Genomic DNA, 19,915 nt, shown 5'->3' on the forward strand with positions numbered 1-19,915 from the left:
ACTTAAACAATATATATATTTTTTGTATTATGCCTGTTACATACAATGTTTTGTTAAGAAATCATCCAGCAGTGTGTGTTGTTTGGAAATAAATTGTAAGGAATTTTCCTCTATTCCGATATGATTTTCTTTCTCCTTTTTTATTATTGTTATTTTTTAATTATTCTTTTTTTTGTATTTCTCCTTATTCCTATAACGATCGATACTATATTACCTACTGCATACACAAGTTAATAAAAAAGCGTTGTTGTAACCAGTGGTTTTAATGTAATAAACCTCCGAGCCAGGCGGCGGCATGTACGGCTTTCGCCGAGTAAGCCGGAAGTGCTGCGTGACGCCACTTCCCGTTCCGTTTCGAAGATGGCAGCCCACTGATGTAAACATGCGTGCTGCTTATCCACAAGCCAAGAGGAGTTAAAAAATTAAAACTTGTGGCATGTTTTCTACTTACGGTGTCGTGTGGTAGTTTTTAGTTTGTCATTCACTTTCAGCGAATGATTAATAAATCACCACGATTCCACTTTTTTGTTGAGTTTATTTTGGTGCTCGAGTTGATAAATTGAAGAGTTAACGTTGTTTAGCAGCCATGCCGGCTCAAACCATCTTCGTGAAGTTTTTACCAGCTTCAGCTTCAAATGAACGCCTTGAGGAAATCTTCTCAGAAATAGGTCCAGTAAAGCAATGCTTCGTGGTCAGAGAGAAAGGTAATATATCCACACTTTATAAAACATTAAATAATAATAATTACATACTAAGAAAACGAGAAACATGCATGCTGGTTTATATTTATTATTTATTGATTTTGAGTCTGTTAACGTTGACAACACAAAACTTTACACTCGCAGTACAAACAAAAAAATAATAATTAAAAACTGTATTTCCATTTTATCTGCAGGGACGGAGAAATGTCGCGGATTTGGTTTTGTCACATATTCTATGGAGGAGGATGCTCAGCGAGCTATGAAAGAAATCAAAGACTACGAGGGACAGAGGCTTTCTCTTTCAGTCGCCAAAAGGAAAATAACCGATAGAGAAAAGAGAAAAGCAGGTGTGTAATCTTACCTGTAAGGTCAGTATCCGGGACATCCAGCTCTTACATGCTTGATGACTTTACTTGTGCATTTCTCTCAGCAACCAAAGAACAACCTGCACCACCTACACCACCTCCTCCTCCACCACCAGCTAACCCTAACCCTAACCCTAACCCTAACCCTAAGGACAACGAGCAGAAATCAAAAGGCTTTAGGAAAACCAGTCTCAAGTCCAAACTCATCATAAGGAACCTGAGTTTTAAGGTACAGTGTGACTTTGTTTTGAAATGCAACTACAGAAAAGAAAACACAAGTCACTTCTCTAAATCTTAATTACATCTCTGCCGTACTTAACGGACATCTGTTTTTCTTTCTTAGTCATGTAAATATTAGTCTTTTCTTATTATGTTTATTGTTGATATTTAATGTTGTACATAAGAGAGCACAGTTCACCAAAGTTAAATTCCTTTGTGTGTGTGTGTGTGTGTGTGTGCGCGCATATCTGGACAATAAATTTGACATTTCTGTTTTTTTTTATTCAGTGCTCAGAAGACGACCTGAAGCAAGTTTTTTCCAAGTTTGGAACAGTTCTTGAGTCAAAAATTCCCCTCAAACCTGGTAAAAAAAATTAGAATTCTTACATAAAAACATTAAACATGAAGGGTTTTTTTTTTTGTATCATTCATGAGTAAGTTAAAGGCAGAGTCAGTAGCGTTGTTCATTGCAGCTTGTAAACACAACATTCAAACTGGGGAACCTCCTCCTGGTTCTCACTCACTGCGGGACTTTGGCTTGTACGTTTTTACTGTTTGTACCTACACTGCAGTCGAGCTAACCGTCTGTGTTTTGCTGGATCTCACCTGTCATTGGCCGGGGGAAAGCACACCAGCTCCCCCGCCCAGAAACGTCCCGTGTCAACCAAAACAAATCCAAAACATCCAAATCCAGATTCTCTGCAGACACAGTCACCACCACACATGTATGGTGGCCCATAAGGGACGAGTGGCATTCCTTTTGTAGAAGATTTTATTTCTTTAGGAAAAAGCTACTGACTTTTATCTTAAACACTTCTACTATGGTGTTGATGTTTTTCTTCTCTGTCTTGAACAGATGGGAAGATGCGAGGTTTTGCGTTTGTCCTTTTTAAAAATGTGTGCGAGGCCTCGAGAGCGCTTAACGCTATGAACCTCAAGGAGATCAAAGGTAAGTTAAACACTCTGAATATCTGAATCTAACAAGTTAACTTTATTTAATAATCAGTGCATATTAAGGGAAGCTAATTTCTTAAACCAGTCAGATTATGAATTGTATAATATTACTCTTATTTATTCTTTCGTTCACAGGCCGACAGGTGGCAGTGGACTGGGCTGTTCCCAAGGACAAGTTTGTTGCCACTCAGCAATCCTCCACCACAGGTACGTCTCCTCGTCTATCATCTTAAATAGTGAACAGCTGCTTGTTGTAGTAGTATCCAATGTGCATTAATAGTCACTAGAAAACACACCTTTTTTAAAAAAAAACATTTTTTATGACCGAATAGAAAACAAGAATACTGAAGAGACGACAGCAAAACAGTCCGACGCAGAGAGCGACTCCGAAGAAGACGAGGAAGAGACGATACAAGAAGCACCTGGCAAGAAAAAGTGTGCACCTTTAAATATGTTTTCAGTGTGTTAAAATGCCACTTGCTGCTAAAGATACATTTACGGGTCATTTTTTATGTATTTTTTGTATTCATGGTGATATCTCTCCTCAGAGCTGCTGCAAAAACAGCTGTTCAGAAGGAGGAAGAATCCCAATCAGAAGATGATGATGGTGAGAGCCAGGACAGTGAGGAGGAGGAAGAGGAGGATGATGATGATGATGATGTGTCCCAGGAGGAAGAAGAAGAAGAAAATAGTGATGAGGATAAAGATGATGATGATGAAGATGACGATAAGAGTAACCTTGATTCAAGTGATGATGAAGAAGACAGCGAGGATGAAGATGATGATGAGGATGACCTAAAAGGTAAGTCAGGTCAACATCTCTGCATGTAATGTGAAAATTAAAGCGATCAGTTGTAAACATGTTTTTAAGTTACTCTTCTGTTTAAAAAAAAAACAAACTTCATGTAGCCAAAAAGAAAACCCCGAGAAAACTTCTCCCGTCCGACGTGCAAGAGGGCAGGACCATTTTCATCAGGTTTGAAATTCTTCTTAATATTCTGAATGTTAAAACCTTTCATTTGTGCCTACGCCCATCTATCCTTAAATGTTTTAATTGAATTTATTGTCTTTGCATGTTTGTTCACATTCCTCCTGCTGGAATCAGGAATCTGTCTTTTGACACAGAGGAGGAGGGTCTCGAGGAAGTTCTCCTTCGCTACGGAGAGCTCAACTACATAAAGATCGTTGTCCACCCAGACACAGAGCATTCAAAAGGTCTGTAGGCATGATTAAGCTTTACTACTTCCCTTGATGTTTGCTCAGCAGAGTCAGTCAATAATTAATTTTTTAAATTATTTTTCATTCCAGGTTGTGCATTTGCTCAATTTAAGACGAAAGAGGCTGCAGACAAATGCATAGCTGCAGCAGAGGAGGAGGCAGCGGTAATTCAAAAACTTTATGTGTGCTTGCAGAGTCACATTGTCTCAAACCTTTTGTTTTTGCACATTACGTTTTTGTCACATTAACATCTGCTCGTTTCTTGCAGAGCGGTGGCATCCGCTTGGATGGCAGGAAGCTGTTTGTAGTGGCCGCAGTGAGCAGAGAAGATGCCGCCAAGCTGAAAGTGGACAAAGTGAAAGTAGAATCAGGCACCAGAAACCTGTACCTGGCCAGAGAGGGATGTGAGTAAAACACGCTCTCATGTCTTCTTCCTAAATGACCCTATGTGCCATACAGTGTTGCTTTTTTGCTTTATTGCTTTATTGTTTCTCAATCTTGTTGATACTGAATGCTTATTTCTTCTGATTTCAACATCCAGTGATCCGTGCTGGCACCAAGGCTGCAGAGGGCGTTCCAGAAGCAGACATGATTAAAAGAACCAGAGTGAGTATGGTGTTCACAAACGACTTCAGACATCTGGATTTAGAGAAGAGACTTTTTTTGAATATAACAAATGATCTATTTGACTGACTATCCCTCCTAATCTGTTTGTTTTTTCCCCTCTGTCTCTTAGTTTGAAGAAATAAAGAGGACAAAGCTTCAGAGCATCAATGTGTTTGTGTCAAAGAATCGTCTGTGTATCCATAACCTGCCCAAGTCAGTAGACAATAAAAAACTTCGAGCGCTCTGCCTCCAAGGAGTGAAAAGCAGCAAAGGAGTCCGCATCCCAGAGGTAAGAAACATCATGACATGTGATGCATGTTATTCCACACGGCACTGTCATTAACCCTCAGGCATCAGTTTAATTTACTACCCTCTCAAGTCACTAAGGACAAAAACGTCCATGCCAAAAAACTGATATAAAAATAGAACAGATTGATATTTTTTTCTACTTTTTTCTGCATACATCTCTTAAACAACTTCAGCCCTGCTCAAAACTATCAAACATTCAATCATTTTTAGGAATTTAACCCTTTAAATGCCAGAATCATCAAATCATCAAACTGGCATTTAAAGGGTTAAATTCCTGATAATTATTCAATATTTGATAGTTTTGCACAGGGCTGAAGTTGTTTGAGAGATGTATGCAGAAAAAAGTAGAACAAATATTAATATTAATTAAAAAACCAATTTTTGTGTTTTTTTTCATAAATAAAAACTGTGACATCAAGTACGGTAATCAAACGGGCATTTAAAGGGTGAAATTTCTAAAAAATGATTGAATGTTTGGTAGTTTTGAGCAGGGCTGGAGTTGTTTAAGAGATTTATGCAGAAAAAAGTAGAAAAAAAATATCAATCTGTTCTATTTTTATAGCAGTTTTTTTGTAAGTGGACATTTTTTTCATTAGTGACTTAAGAGGGTAGTAAACGTGTTTCTCAGTGTTCTATTGATCTATTAAAAAAAAAAAAATTTGCATTCCAAAATTTGTCAAGAGAAAGACTTTCTTACATAAAATGGTGCCATATGCACTAACAGACAAAATGATGACCAGATGAAGAGGAAACATTTGACCAAATGGACAAAAATGTCCATAGTGATGCATGAGGGTTAAAGTACTCATCATTCATGGACAGCAGTTTCTGTGAGTGGTATTAATTAATGCTAGGCTGTCATTGTGTCTTCATGCCCAGTAGAGGGTGCTGTTGCCTTTCTTATCCAAGTTTTTTTTTGTTGTGTGTAACCCTTCTGTTTCCACTTCTAGTGTCGGGTGATGTATGACAGGAAGCCAGAGAAGGGTCAGGCGATGGGACAGTCGTTGGGTTACGGCTTCGTTCAGTTCGAGGAGCACGAGCACGCTCTCAGCACGCTGCGTTACCTCAACAACAACCCCGACATCTTTGGCCCAAACAAGGTGCATAATCACGTGGAAGTCAAAGAGTGCTGAAATCAGAACGAGTTGATTTTTGAATGTTTGTTCCACTGTCTTCATTAACACTTTTAAATCTGAGACTAAACATCACTGGATGAAAAAAGCAACTTCTTTTCATATTTCATGTCTGAAGATATTAAAAATGTTGTTTTGGTGATGCGTATCTGAAACTACATTTCATGTCACCCTGCAGAGACCTATTGTTGAGTTCTCCCTGGAAGACTCGAGGAAACTCAAAATAAAAGAGTTGCAAAAACAAAAGAACAAGGTGAGTTTATGTCAACCTGTTTGTTGATGTAATGTTTCAAATGAAGACGCTGTTTTTCTAAATTCAATGAAACATGTGCTTACTCTTTTTCTTTTTGTTTTAAAGGAGTTCCTTCAAAAGCAGAAATCTCAAGAAGGTGCCAAACCTCAGCCCAACACATCTGAAGGTGGAAATAAAGCTCACTCCTCATCACAGCAGACTAAAAGGCAGAACGGTATGAACATTATTTTTGTATCTGGGTTTTTCCAGCTGAAAGATCATATTAAAACATTTTTAATCGTGTGGGGCAAAAAGGTGAAAACACAATTTTCTTTTTAATCACCCTGTTACTATTTACATTATTTCACTTTTCTTTTCTTTTTTTTTTAAATATTGTCTCTCCCCTGTCTGTGTTTTATCAGCTCTTCCTCAGCAGCCGAGAAAAGACAGAAACTATTACGGCTTCCAGACCAAACCTGAGGTTGAGCACGTCAGTTTAGAAAACGGGAAGAAACGAAAGAAGGTCCTGACTTTTCCTTCCCACCATGGACCCAAGATCAGGTACAGTTTTTTTATTAACATAGTGCTTTGTAACACTTAGTTCTAAAGTCGATGCATCTGAAGCTTTAATGTCCCTGTAATCCTGAGTCTGAGATTATACTGACAATTCAAAATCTTTTGGTCTGAACTGTTTCTACCCTTTAAATACCAACCTATCTCACGTGCTACCTCGACCAGGATGATTTAAAAAAAAAAAAAACAGTTCCAGGTTAAAAGAGGTTAAAAACCTGTTTAGTTTAAAGTCTTTATATGTGATTTTTCACACTTAAATATAATATAAATCAAGTATATCCTCTGAAAATAACTCTGTGAGTCATGACTGTCTACAATGGGTGTAACACCCGAGTCCCACTGTCTGTGATGTTTTCAGAGTTTTCAGAGTCCTATCTTCACTTTGTTTACATCGCCAGGACGGCCGGCTGACTCCTCCCCTCACGTATAAAAGTTGTTTAATTGAGGGACTAGAGAAAAGAAGAATAACATACTGTACTCACTGCTTAACTGTGTTTCTAGATCACGCTCATTTCAGGTAAATTTACATGCAGTGTGAAGATACGAGCAGAATAAAGATCGCTAGCATTAGCATGCTAACACAACAATGCAGCGCAAGTTGTTTTGGTTTCATGTTGGTGCTCAAGGGCGACATCTGCTGGATGAAAAAAATCACATAAAGCCTTTAAAGAAAGTATAAAAAGAAGAAATCAAACAGAGCCATACTTTGCAGGGTCAAAGGGAAAACTCTAGATCTGTCTCACTCCAAAAGCCCTTTTTTCACAAAATAGCCGTAACTAAGCTCAGCCATCATCACGTCTTGGTACATTCATATTCATTCCCCGACAGCGTATTACTGGTGTATGAGTCTGTGAGTTCATGGCACGGCACAGTGCACGCTCAGTCCCTCTGGCTCCACTTACCACATCTGTTACTACCTCGAAAGATGATACAAAGGGGCCTAAAAGTCTGATCCTGTCATTTAAACCAGTGCAAAACCATGTCCTTAACAAATCCCACGTGACAGGAGCTTAATCAGCTTATTTTGCCTCGTCTTGTTTTCTGCAGAATGCGTGACAAAGGAAAACAGAAGGCTCCACCGCCCAACAAAACAAGGCCTGGAATCAGCAGGAAAGAGAGTCAAAAACGGCAGATGGAAAAGCCCACACAGTCCAGAAACCAGGTAAATACATGTTGTGTTGTATTTGTAACCTCACCTTTGGTAATACTTGGTAATACGCTCAGGGTTCCCAGTCGTCCTGGAAAACCTGGAAAACAGTTGACTAGTTTTCCAGTCCTGGAAAACACCTGGAAATTACAGAAAAGGTCCAAATGTCCTGGAATATCAAGCGGTGTTTTAGAAAGTAATCCCAACACTGTCCTACAGGGGATTATAAAAAATGGATCATAACATGATATTAAATGTAAATTAAATCACGGACTGTCATACCAGCTCATACCCGCTGCAAATAGTCCTGGAAAAGTCCTGGAAAAGATTGGGAACCCTGCTGCAGACAGTAATAAAGAATAAACCCGTCTAAATTAATTCTAATATTGACACTAATGCTAATTTCAGTATTCAATTACTTATCAACATCAATAAAGCTCCCACATCTGTGAACTAAGAAAACTCTTATTTCAAAAAAGGAAACTTTCCAAACCCAGAACAAACCACGTGCTGCTGATAGAAGATCCATTAGACCTGCTGAGGTTTGATGTGTTTAAAATGTTAAAACAAAACAAACAGGGACCCCTCCATCACACAAAGATGAACGCATGACGATGATAGTGCTGCTGATAATCACTGACTGAAACTCCTACTGTACATTTCTTAATATCTTAGATAATATGAAATTTAACCCTTTTGGCGCCACCGAGCGAATTTATTGTAATAGTATTGTACCGACATGAAACCGTTTGGAATCGGTACAGAAAGTAATATAGTCAGATATTCAGACCTGTGATGTCATCGCAGTGCACACGTACAGTTCATTGAAATTAGACGGCTGCTCTTACTGACAATCTAAAGAACTGACAATAAGACAACAATAAAAAAAAGACTGTGTGACATGACGAGCCCGACTCCCTCTCAAAATCTCCTGGTTAGAACGATGATTCAAAATAAAAATATTTCATCTTGTAAATGTGACAAAATGTATATATTTATACAACAGGACAACGAGGTAAGCTTCTCTGAGTATCGACAACACAAGTTTTTTTTGTACTTTTTTTATTGATGAATCTTCCCCCTTCTCATTCTGACATTCAGGACATAGTTTACAGAAATGTTAAACTCTTTTACACATCGCTTGTTTATGGCTGTTTTATTTATTTATTTATTTTAAAGTAAGGACAATTGTTTTTATGTAATCAGCAATATGAAAAGCACTTACCGATGCAGGATGCTGCCACTGATTTAAACACAAAAGTGATGGGATCTAACCGTCTTCAGTCTGATGCCATGAGGTGCTTTTGACAAATTCAGATTGACCTACTGAGAAACAGTTTCACACACACTCACACATGAAAGTATTCTTATTACACAACACTCTGCCACTAAATGTTTAAATTCAGGAGAAAAACAATACACCATGAGGACCGTAATAAAGAGATAACCTTCATAATCGCAAATGTTGCAAGAAATACTGAGCCGTGTAAATAAGGCTGATTAAGTCTCAGTCTTTGAAACATTTCATGACTACACGTCGTCTTTTTTGTCGCTGTTTTTATTTATTTATTTTTTTTAAAGGCTAAACAAGCGAAGAAGCAATTCAAGAGGAGGGACGGGGACCGCTTTGACAGCCTGGTGGAGCAGTACAAGAAGAAACTGATGGGAAACAGTGACAAGAACACCAACATGAAGAGAAACAAGTGGTTTAATAGTTAATACTGTGTGTGTGTTTTTGTGTATGTACGTGTGTGTGTGTGTGTGTGTGAGAGAGAGAGAGACAGTGAGAGAAAGAGAAAATGAAAGTAAGGCCACCTCCTCTGTGTCCATCCTTTAGGTTTCAAATGAAGCACAGCACACGTCTTGTACTAGTTGTGTGTTTTGTAATGGACAGGATGTTTTGCTCATTAGTTAAATTTCACTTCCTGTCGTCCTCCTCTGTAATCGGTTCTACTTCCACAAGTTACAGATTGATCGAAGTGTAATTATATTTTGTGTGTACATGACTTCTTATGAAAATATACTAAAAACCCTTGTTTTTTTGTTTTAAATTGTCAATGTCACACTTTTGTATTAAATCCATTTGTGTTGGATTCCCAAACGTGTCACGCGGTCATTACAGTTGTTCATTCACTCCTTGTTTTTAAACGGGAGTTAATGATAAGCTCTGGATAAACAACTCCCACTCATGGACCCTAAACAGAGATGAACACCCACATTTATATTTTCATCTGCAATGAAAAGAGTTTTTTACACAACTTTTTATACAACACAAAATTTCAATTGTATCAAATGTTTATTCAGTTTGAATGAAATAGTAAAAAAAAAAAACTTCAACTGTACAAAAATATAAAAACAAACATTATCCACAAACATACGTGGGAGATTTTGGAAGAGCAGATGATACTGACCTGCAATGAATGTCACCTTCACCCTTCCTCTCCTTTTTAAGTTTTTTGTTATCTTTGGGTAGTTTTCAGGAATTTCCACGGATGACGTTAAAGCTCAAAGGGAAGTTTTTCTTTGGCGATTCAGCTCACTTTTAAACATTTTGCAACATGGAAAGACTTTGATATATCGCAGTGCAAAACTTTGTTCATTTTACAGACAATTTGAGAACACAACTTAACGCTGTGAAAATTCAATGTTAATTTAGAAAATACATATTTCTCCAAAAAAGCCATATAAATATAAATATGTGTATATAAATAAATAAGCATACATTTCAAATGGTAAGTCAGACATCACAGATGCAAACTTCACATATTGGCCAGAAAAATCAAGTCGCTGAAGTATTGCTCGTAAGGCCGGTCTCTCAGCAAGTCTCGAGATGATCCAGATTTTTCAGCAGCAGTTTGAGGAACTCCTTCACCCTCATGAGAGCCTCCATGCTCACGGTGTGGATGAATTCTTTCCGACTCTGCAGCTCTTGCAGCGGGCCCGACATCGAGGGCTTCGGCCGCTGCTCGCTGCAGTGTCCCTGCCTCCACTGGTCGATGTAACCCGCCAGCGAAGAGATCTCCATCTTGACCTGGACGACCCCGTTGAAGGCGTCCGAGATCACGCTGTTATACCCCTCCAAGGTGTTCACTATGGAAGAAGGTCCATCCAGTTCATCGGCGGGCGGACTGAGCGTCAGGCCGGCGGGGACCTTGCAAGAAGAGAGAGAGAGAGCATGATTGGATGAAAAAAAAACAACAACTTTGAAGGGATTGAGAGTCTGTGCAAAAGCATCACATCTTTACCTGGAAGTCTTTGTTCAGCCGAATCACCAGCTGCTCCGTCATCCACTTCACTTTGGATTTCATCTTCACCACCTCGACCGACAGAGGAGCAGCCGTGCCCTCACTTAGAAGTTGCAGTAGAGAAAACACAATTGCCAGATTGTACTGCATGTTTCGTAGTCCTTTCGGTAGATGTAAAGAATTCTGGTCTGGTATTCCTGGAAGAAGAAAATGAAGACATTACAAGTTGTTTCCTTCTTATAAAAGATGGCACAGTCATCCATCTCTCACAGCTGTTTCATTATTATGTCACCTCGCTTAAGAGGGCAGGCATGAGTTCATTTTCAGCATGTCATCATTTTTGTACACAAACTTTTTGCTTCTTTCCAGTAATTTATTCAATGTGTTTGTTTCTGGCAGCAAATATTTTTGATAAAGAGACACCTGGGAAATGATGACTGTGCTCCAGGGTACAAAGATCACAGACTTTGGATAACGATCCAAACATTTGCTAAGTGACTAAAAGTAACCATTAAAAAAACCTCAGCTGCGTAACACAATCGATACTCAACAGGAAATTCTGTCACAGATGTCTTTTATACATCAATTCAAAATTTTAAAAATACAAAAAAAGGCTGTTAGTGACCAGATGCTCCAATGAAAAAAAATCCCCAAAAAGTGAAAATGAAAATGTAAAAGTTCAATAAAGACACTTTTAATGAGATGAGGGAGAAAAAGTTGACCCTTACCTTTGCTGCCTGCCTCTGAGTGTGTGCCACTGTTAGGCTCCATCAGGGTATCTTATAGTGGAGGACTGTTGACTCATCTCTTACTCACCTCTCTCCGACCCCCCGTTTCCCCCCTCTCATCCACCCCCTCACTTTACCTCTCCCCCCCATCCCACACCCCTCAGTCCCCTGGTGGTGGTGCTGCTGCTGCAGGATGGGACGCAAGATGAATATAAAGTGCAATTTTTTTTCTTCTTCTTCTTAATGCCATGCAACATATATGAGTCACAAGACGAGAACTTACAAGAAGTTGAATAGCCAAAAATAAGGAAGTGTTTGCGGATGCAGCTATTACAATTTTCAGTTGGAAACAGAAAGTCTCAGGGGAGCCGCTAAATGATTTCACTGCAAGGATAAGTGTTCGCTCAGAAGGTATTGTACACACATGTTTATGGGTTAATATTTTCTATTAAAGTCTATTTTTCAGGATTAAAATATGTCATATCCTCTGTCAACTTTAATACTGATATCCCAGAATTTACAGATAATGATAACATCATCTGTACCACTTATCCCATTTGGGTTGCAGCCAATCCAAGCTGTCATTGGGCAAGAGGCGAGGTAACCCCTAGACAGGTTGTCAGTAACTCAAGACTAACATGAAGAGATACAGATAGTACGTCTTTGGACTGTGGGAGGAAGCTGGAGTACTCCAGAGAGAAACCCTGCGTGCACAGGGAGAACGTGCAAACTCTGAAAAAAAAACCTGTTTCTCATTTTGTGGCAGCCAAGAAAACTGCACCTTGCCATATATGTCACATCCTGTCCTCACTTATCTTTCTAAACATTGCCTAATTCCCACAGCTGTATTTATTCAGGAAGAGTCAAGTGTACCTCTTGTGTTTTTGTTTGTCTATTGGGTGTTACTATAATGAAAAAAATAAATACAAAAATAACAAGGGGAAATACATCCAAGTTGAAACTATTCACTTTAGTTAATTAAAGCCACCATATTTATCATTTAGTGCTTATATCTCCTCATGTAAATAATAAATGTCCACTTTAATTCTGTACTGTAAGTATTGAACCAGACATGTTGAGTTTGCGTAATTGCTGAGTTTGCATGTTTTACATGAGGAAATAGTGTTTCTAGTTTTATCTAAAGGATCAAACAGAGAATGTTAGTAGTATATAATCAGACACTAGTCTTTTTTATGGGAAGGTTTCTAAACATTTGGGTAAGCAACTTTATGTTGATTTCAAAGCGATCAACCCCAATGTAAGCGTGTATTTATGCAGCACAAAATCACCTTTTTCAGCATTGTTGTTAACTTTAAAAGAAGGACTTTAAATTGTAGTTTTTGTCTTATTTTGATCTGACGCTGCTGTTTACACCTAGAATTGTAGAACGTGCTCTGTGACTGAGTTCAGGCTATTGTACTGTAATCCAGTGGAAATGAACAGATGAAGATTAACGCCAGATGTTTTTGATGCCAGCCTCCTGTTTTTTATTATTGACGTCATAGCCATTTTTCAAGCATTCATTTCACTATGTTTCACTACCTTGTGTTTTTCCCCCCTGAGTGGCGATGTCTGTTTTTTTTCTCCATTGAGGAGGGGAGTGGCTTGGCTGTTAAAAGTTTCACTTTCTCTGAAGCCACAAGAGGTCAACCAGGCCAGAAAATACAGGCATTAGGCCTACAGGGAGGTCTGAACAAAACAGGACTATGATGGTAATTTCACCTTTCTATCAAGGAAATTTACAGTAAATTACATAATCTTGTAGCTACTGCACGCACATACTCCAACATGTCCAAGACTCACATGCAGAGAAACAGAAGTGTTATAGAATGACTCTTTTAGGGAAAATGAACAGATCTGTGATAGGAGCTGAACATTTTTGGGAAAAGAGACACACTGAAGGACATATTTCTGGGAAGGGAATTAAATCAGTGCCAGTGTCCCTGTTGTATTTCTAACTGGAGAAGTGTTCATAAAAGAAATATGTGCAGGAATTAAAGGCATGATAAAACATAGTTGGATGGATAGATTCCAAGAATTATTTTAGAATCCGTTAGAGCTTTATTCTCTGGTGGCTTAAGAGACATTTCCAGCAACAGAGCAGGTTTGCACACAAAACATACTTCTATGACATCTGGGATGAATTAAAGCTGCATGTGTTTTAAACTATTTCAAAAATCTGGAATTTTCCTGCAAGTGTGACGACAGAAGACAGGAATTTTTTTTGGGCCAATGTTGATAGTTCTGACTGTTATTCATTCACTTTCCTCACATTGGGCAACACATTCATGATTCATGTTTGTATTTCAGATGTACAGTATCTCAAATAGGTCAAATCTATTGTGAGTCTCTGTTATCCTTTTCATGTTCCTTAAGCAAGAAAACTTCTCAAAAACAGAATCCAACGTATATGAGTTTGTAGTTTATGATGCCAACACTTCTCAGCTTGTTCAAACTTAAAGCCAAACAGAAATGATACACAGTCAAAAAGCTCCAGCAAACACCTTTGAGGGTCTACAATCCCATATCTCTTGATTCCCTTGTCCCTTAATTCATATTTGATCAATCAGACTGAATTCCATGCAAGACAAGAAGTCCCTTCCTTGCGCTTGACTGAAGGACACTGCAAGGCCTCATCAATAATTCATGAGGACTTTGTGTCACATGACTTATGGGAGCATATGAGTCACATTCTCAGTAAAGTGTGTGTCCCTCTTTTTACTTGCACACACAGTTATATTGCGTGCACAATATCAGGTTAAGTGAATGAGTCTAACTACCTATAACCAGTCAATGACATATTTAAAACATGGACAGAATAGCCAAGGTCAAGCGTCAACGACCTGAAGCTTCGGCTGTGCCATGTTCATGAGTCTCAGATTACTTCTCCAGATGCAGCATGGAAACCAGGAATTCCACTCAGCAAGATCTTGCCGGCATGAGTCACAGGAATGATGGGAATTCAGATTTAGTGATCCTGCATGTGCTGCCTTCCAGCCCCCATGTGTTGTTTTTTTTTTTCCCCCAGTCTACTGAGTGACGTTAATACTATAAAACTGGTCTGAAAAGACCTGATTCAGCTTTCCTTTGGAGAGGGGGGTTGAGGGGTGTTTAATGAGTCGGAACTCTGCAAAAGTCTAGTCAGAGCAAGCAATATCCTTAACAATGAATATGTTAAGCAACACATTTTTCCCTTGGGTCATTTCTATTCCACAGAAAACTAATATAACCAGAAGTGAAACCCGTTAGAAAAGATGAGATGATTGTAACTGTGAAAACATCTGAGTGAGTTTGGGAAGATTCTATCTGCTGCTGGCATGTTATGCAAGGTCCCCGAATGTTTCCAGGTTCATTCAGTTCATGCCTTTTCCCACCAGCATATTACCAGGAGGCTTTTTTTGATTTCTGTCAGCGTTGAATAATACATTTTAAAAGACACTTACAGTAATCTCTGCCTCTGGCTTGCCACATCTCTGCAGGATTAAGTTTTTAGCCAAGTTCAGTGACGATAAGTCCTCTGCAGGGATCTTCACATGTTTTGGGGAAAGAGAGTGTGTCGTGCATTGACCAGTAGATCGGTAGATGTAACCTAACCTATGACCTTGCTTCAAGGAAGTTACTCTAGAGTTGTATTTTTATGAATGTCTAAATAATCAATAAAGCTAACCTCCAACAGAAACTGGTAGATTGCTTATTTTTTTGGTAGGAGTACCAAGAAAAGTACTACAAGTATCTTTTAAGCCCCGTTTCCACCAAGTGGTCCGGTTCAGTTTGGTTCGGTACGGTACCCATTTATTGGTATTTCCACCGTCTAAAGTTGGGAATGGTACCAAAATAAGGGATCCGTACCGTCCTACTTTTTTAGTACCCTTCTGTTGGGGTGCCAAGGGTACTGATCTGACCCTAAATTGTCCCTTTTGTGTTCTTCTTGAACGTTTCACTTAATTACTGTCTGGCTTCACTGTGTTGCTATGATGTCACACTATTACATAGCTGTCTCCATCTGGCTTACACAATGATTACCAAATAAGGGTATACGGTTGGCTGTGGAAACGCAAGCAAGATCAGGGTTTATATTACCAAACTGTACCAAACTATGCTGAACCAATGTTCATATGGATAGCTGTGATCTCAGCAGTTATGAAGGTATTGTCCCATTTTGTTGTGATCATGAGAAAATAAAAAGGTGTCTGTCAAATGAAATGTCTTCTGTAGGGTGGCTGAGTCCAGAGATCTGAATCTGAAGATCTGATCTTTACTACCTTGCTAAGCATTTGGGGTTGTATCTGAAAACTCTCCCCTCGTTTCTTTAACAAGAAGATAAATATTTGTGGCAATCAAGGAGAAGTGGTCGTTCTTGTCTTGTTGGCCTCCCTTAGTGATTATTTTGGACTGACAGCACTTGAGTACGCTTGAAACAGCTGAAAACCTTTCAGCAGCAGTAGAGCAAAAGTTATTGATGATGAACACAGTTAGAAATTTAGACTTGGACAACTTCATTTATCCCAGAGCTCAATTTGGTTCCTCAGTCCACCCAGACCATGCATACATTCACAAACAAGAATATCTTTAATCGTTTTTTGTTATAGACTTCTGAATTGCTCCTTCAGGAAAAGGCAAATAGTTTTTGTTTGATTGCATGCATTAGGAGAAACACTCCTTATTTACTTCATTGTTTCTGAAAGGGATGGGAACTGACTAAAACCAGCCATTAGATCTCAGTTTAAACACAGTTTCCATCTCTGATCTGTTTTAATGTGATTGTTACAGGTTTAAAAAGCCCAACCTCTGTAGTTTCATTTGTCACAGTTGTTTCCACCTAAATGACTTAAAGTAAAACCGTTCTTTCATTTGGGGAACTGAGTACATTTATCCGGGCGTTGTCATGTATGTCCCTGGAAACCTCTAATGACGACGTGACAGAGATGAAGGAAGCAACAACTTACCTTCAGCTTGACATGAAACAGAGCCAGATGTTTTGGAGACTTGTCTTTATCTACATTCTTAGTAAAAAAATGTCTCTGTGTCACATACTCTTGTCAATTAAAGCACCCACATCTGATCTCTCCCACGTCCTAGGTGCTACCTGAAATCTTGACTGTTCTCTGATCGATGTCTTCTATTATCTTCTTTCAGTGTAAAAATGGACACATTAGAAGTGGTGGTTTGAAATAATCTAATTTTAGATGACATTAAGTCAAATCCCCACAATGCACTGGGGCAAAATCCATTTACAGTATATAAATCAATCAGTACTTCCAGAGGAAGACCCAGTTTGTTTGTTGTGTGAGTTAGGAGAAACGGAAAACGAGATTCACTTTTTGTTTTACTGCCCGATGTACGCTGACATCAGGGATGTTCTTTTTAAAAGAATGTCTTCAATTTATGTTGATTTCTTTTGGCTAGATGATTATGAAAAACTCGAGTTGTGTTTTAAAAAAGGAACCTTTGTTATAGCAGATTTTTGTTTGTAAAGCCTGGGAAAAAAAGAGCGAACACGTTGTTTAAGACTGAACTGTGACAGGAGCCGGCGACTTTGTAATGTTATGATTTGTAAATGTGAACCACTGCAACTGAATTCTTTGGTGTCTTATAAGCCCATGAGGGTTGGGCACTTTGTGTGCATGACACAAAAATGAATTAATCAATCAACCATACTGTAGAGTTTTGGCAAAGCGAGGCAGCAACCTCCTGTGTTGAGAAATTAAACCGATGCGGAAGTGCAAAATTCTGCAGTTCGTCTTGTGTCTGCTTGAGGCTGGCTGCAGAAGTCACAGGAACATGTTTACATCCTGGTTCTAAAATGAAAGTGATCTGAATAGTTAATCGACACTGTACCGACTATACAGGTGTGGATTTTTTTAAAACACTTTGTTTTGATTGAATGAAGGATGAGAGTTATTCACAACAAGGCGCGTAGCTCATCTGATTGACAGATGGGCGCAATTAAACGGTTTGTCAAGAGGCGTAGAATGTCTCCAGCCTGACTTAAGATTGACTTAAAGTTAGGGTGAGACAGCATGTCCAGCATGGCGACAGTCATCGATGGGACTCCAGAGCCCCCTGCAGTAACAGATTGGAGACATCACTCAGGCGTCATCTATTAATATTGACAGTCTATGGGCAAAGCTTCAAATTGTCTTTGTATAAGTAGAAGTCTTACATAACTCATTAACACTTTGTGACCCAAACATAAATTTAAGGTTGAGGTAAAGGTTTAAAAAGACATTCTGACCAACAACATGATTTTCGACATTTCAGAAAATGCATCAACAATTCAGGAAACATTTTACAGCCAGGCATCATTTCAGGAAACGCTGCAACATTTCAGAATTCACTCTCAAAATTTTACAGCAAAACATTTAAAAAACTCAACATTCCACCAAACAAAAACATTTCACAAAACAAAATCAAAATCAAAAAGAGCTCAGCGCCATTTCATAAAACTTTTAAATCAAATTTAAATCAAAGTTGTGCGGCAGTAGCTCAGTCTGTAGGGACTTGGGTTGGGAACCAAAGGGTTCAAGTCCCACTGCAAGACCAAAATGTGAAAGTTGGTCTGGAGAGGTGACAGGCCACTTCCTGAGTATTACAGGGGTGCCCTTGAGCAAGGCACTCTACCCTCAACAGCTCTGGTGTGCTCCCTGTGCAGCAGTGTGTATCAGCCCCAGTGTAAAACTAGAATTTCCCTCAGAGATTTATATAGTATGTAAAATAAAACACAAATAAAAAAACAAAAACATTTGGCAAAATATAACATTTGGAAAAATAAATTTAGGAAAACACAGAAACACGTCAGTAGACACAACATTTCAGATTCGGGAGAAGGTCTTACATCTCCTTTGTAACTAGAGAGAACCAAAGTCCCTCATTACTGTCTTTATACTGTAGCAGGGCTTGTGTTCTAGGACATTATTCTCAACAGTGCCACCTAGTGGGGGGATGACCACAAAAGCACAATGAGGAAGTAGTGCACCATAAACATTTCCATCAGTCTAACTACCTCTGGACTTACTGTTAAGTGAATCCAGGTTTTGGTCAGTTGTCTGACTCTTCACTTAAAGCTCAGTTTATATTAGTCAACCATGGAAATTCCAACGAAGATTCACTCTGAACACTGAAATGAAGCACAAAAACATGATGCAACAACAGATTATTTGGCATGGCAAGAGTTAAACAAATAGCTTCTGTTTGATGAAAAGAAAAAGCCTTTCGTTTTTTTTTCTTAAGTTCCAGAAAGATGTGTAGATTTTTTGCCCCCTCCAATGCTACATATGCATTCTGCAAAACACCTCAAGAATTCATACGTCCACAGGGTGTCACATGATTAACAAGTTACTTCTAGTTAGATGGTAAAACCACAACAGGTTGAAGACAGGACACCCAATTAATTTATGTTACTCAAGACAGAGCACATTAAAAATACATCAGTGTTTTTATTTCTTTTTTTTAATAATTATTTTGATTGCTTTCATGCTTTCCATCAGTCATAGTAATAGCCAAAATAATACCATAACATTAACTTAGTTACACTTTTCAAGAGTGAAATCAGGTAAGCTAAGCCTCAACTTAAAGGACAAAAAACAGCCCACTTACTTACTCAATGCCACAAAAAGTTTAATGTTCACAACACAGCTCATTTTTAAATGCCCTGCATGATGTGCATGTAACTATCATCCTTTAACATCTAATTACTTATCTATGATTTGGTGATTTGGTCCTGGCTTACCCTGGACCTCTGTTGTTTAATTTTTTTTCTTCTTGCGATGTTGATACTGACTCTCCAAGCACACTTTCAGACCTAGGTTCATTCCCTTGAATTAACTCCTGCTGAGAAGTTTTAAGGCATTTAAAAATACAATAAAAAGATCACCTTGTTTAAAACATCAATAAATATGTTTTATGGGACACAAGTTGTCTCAAACTTCACTGAACAGTCTATTCCAAGTGTATCTGCATGTTTGACTCTCACTGACTTTCAAAGTAGAACAGTTAAAGCTTTAAAGTGATATGGAAAGTCACTGCAGAGAAACATTACTTCTAGCCTTCCAGGGTCGATACACATACAGAACATAATTATCTACAGTGAAGAAATAAAACAAATAATGAAGTCACAAAAAACATTTTGACATGAACTGAAATCTGACTTGCTCTCCATCAACCGGAGAGGTGAGATGTCTCATGAAGGTAAGACAACTAGACAAACATTGCTTCTGCCTTTGTTGTTTGGAAGACAATATAAGTTGATCTAACTAATCAGAAGGCTGCTCCCCCCCCCCCCCCCCCGCTACAAATGTTTTTTTTTTTTTCAAATGTTGGATAAAGTTAAACGTGTTTGTACGTGTTTTACTGGAAAAGAAAAACGTGTCACCGTTGGGCAGAAATGAAACAATTGGCTAACACCTGGTTTTTACTTGTTGTGTTCTTACCCTGATTTGCAGGATACCGCTGCACTTTTTTGGCAGGAAAAATGTTGATTGCTGCA

The 19,915-nt window shown here is 38.6% G+C and overlaps 2 protein-coding genes across 3 annotated transcripts; one reads left to right on the plus strand and one right to left on the minus strand.

Moving 5' to 3' along the window:
- Nucleotides 1–339: 339 nt before the first annotated feature.
- rbm28 (RNA binding motif protein 28) lies at nucleotides 340–9,558 on the plus strand. Of its 2 annotated transcripts, XM_061035183.1 has the most exons (21): nucleotides 340–704; nucleotides 896–1,048; nucleotides 1,132–1,295; nucleotides 1,574–1,649; nucleotides 2,142–2,234; nucleotides 2,375–2,446; nucleotides 2,572–2,674; nucleotides 2,788–2,836; nucleotides 3,011–3,041; nucleotides 3,149–3,215; nucleotides 3,345–3,454; nucleotides 3,548–3,621; nucleotides 3,726–3,861; nucleotides 3,999–4,063; nucleotides 4,194–4,352; nucleotides 5,323–5,472; nucleotides 5,684–5,758; nucleotides 5,864–5,972; nucleotides 6,160–6,298; nucleotides 7,358–7,472; nucleotides 9,039–9,558. In XM_061035183.1, the coding sequence occupies exons 1-21, from the start codon at nucleotides 587–589 to the stop codon at nucleotides 9,174–9,176; spliced, it is 2,196 nt and encodes a 731-aa protein (XP_060891166.1). In that variant the 5' UTR covers nucleotides 340–586; the 3' UTR covers nucleotides 9,177–9,558. The 2 variants fall into 2 exon arrangements, with proteins under 2 accessions (XP_060891166.1, XP_060891165.1); XM_061035182.1 differs by having other exon boundaries at nucleotides 2,788–3,041.
- Nucleotides 9,559–9,746: 188 nt separating this feature from the next.
- On the minus strand, nucleotides 9,747–11,292 carry LOC132972396 (leptin-like). The gene is made up of 2 exons (XM_061035184.1): nucleotides 10,703–11,292; nucleotides 9,747–10,608 (listed from the first exon to the last, which is right to left on the minus strand). The coding sequence occupies exons 1-2, from the start codon at nucleotides 10,850–10,852 to the stop codon at nucleotides 10,273–10,275; spliced, it is 486 nt and encodes a 161-aa protein (XP_060891167.1). The 5' UTR covers nucleotides 10,853–11,292; the 3' UTR covers nucleotides 9,747–10,272.
- Nucleotides 11,293–19,915: the final 8,623 nt, after the last annotated feature.

This window comes from Labrus mixtus, chromosome 4 (assembly GCF_963584025.1).
Source record: "Labrus mixtus chromosome 4, fLabMix1.1, whole genome shotgun sequence".
Taxonomy (NCBI): Eukaryota; Metazoa; Chordata; class Actinopteri; order Labriformes; family Labridae; genus Labrus; species Labrus mixtus.

Bases quoted from the DNA above. Each gene is read 5' to 3' on its own strand.
- rbm28 (XM_061035182.1), top strand. From the start codon at position 587: ATGCCGGCTCAAACCATCTTCGTGAAGTTTTTACCAGCTTCAGCTTCA. The intron at 705-895 runs GTAATATATCCA...TTTTATCTGCAG, and splicing joins CTTCGTGGTCAGAGAGAAAG to GGACGGAGAAATGTCGCGGA. The intron at 5,473-5,683 runs GTGCATAATCAC...GTCACCCTGCAG, and splicing joins ACATCTTTGGCCCAAACAAG to AGACCTATTGTTGAGTTCTC.
- LOC132972396 (XM_061035184.1), bottom strand. From the start codon at position 10,852: ATGCAGTACAATCTGGCAATTGTGTTTTCTCTACTGCAACTTCTAAGT. The intron at 10,609-10,702 runs GTAAAGATGTGA...TCTTCTTGCAAG, and splicing joins GGCTGAACAAAGACTTCCAG to GTCCCCGCCGGCCTGACGCT.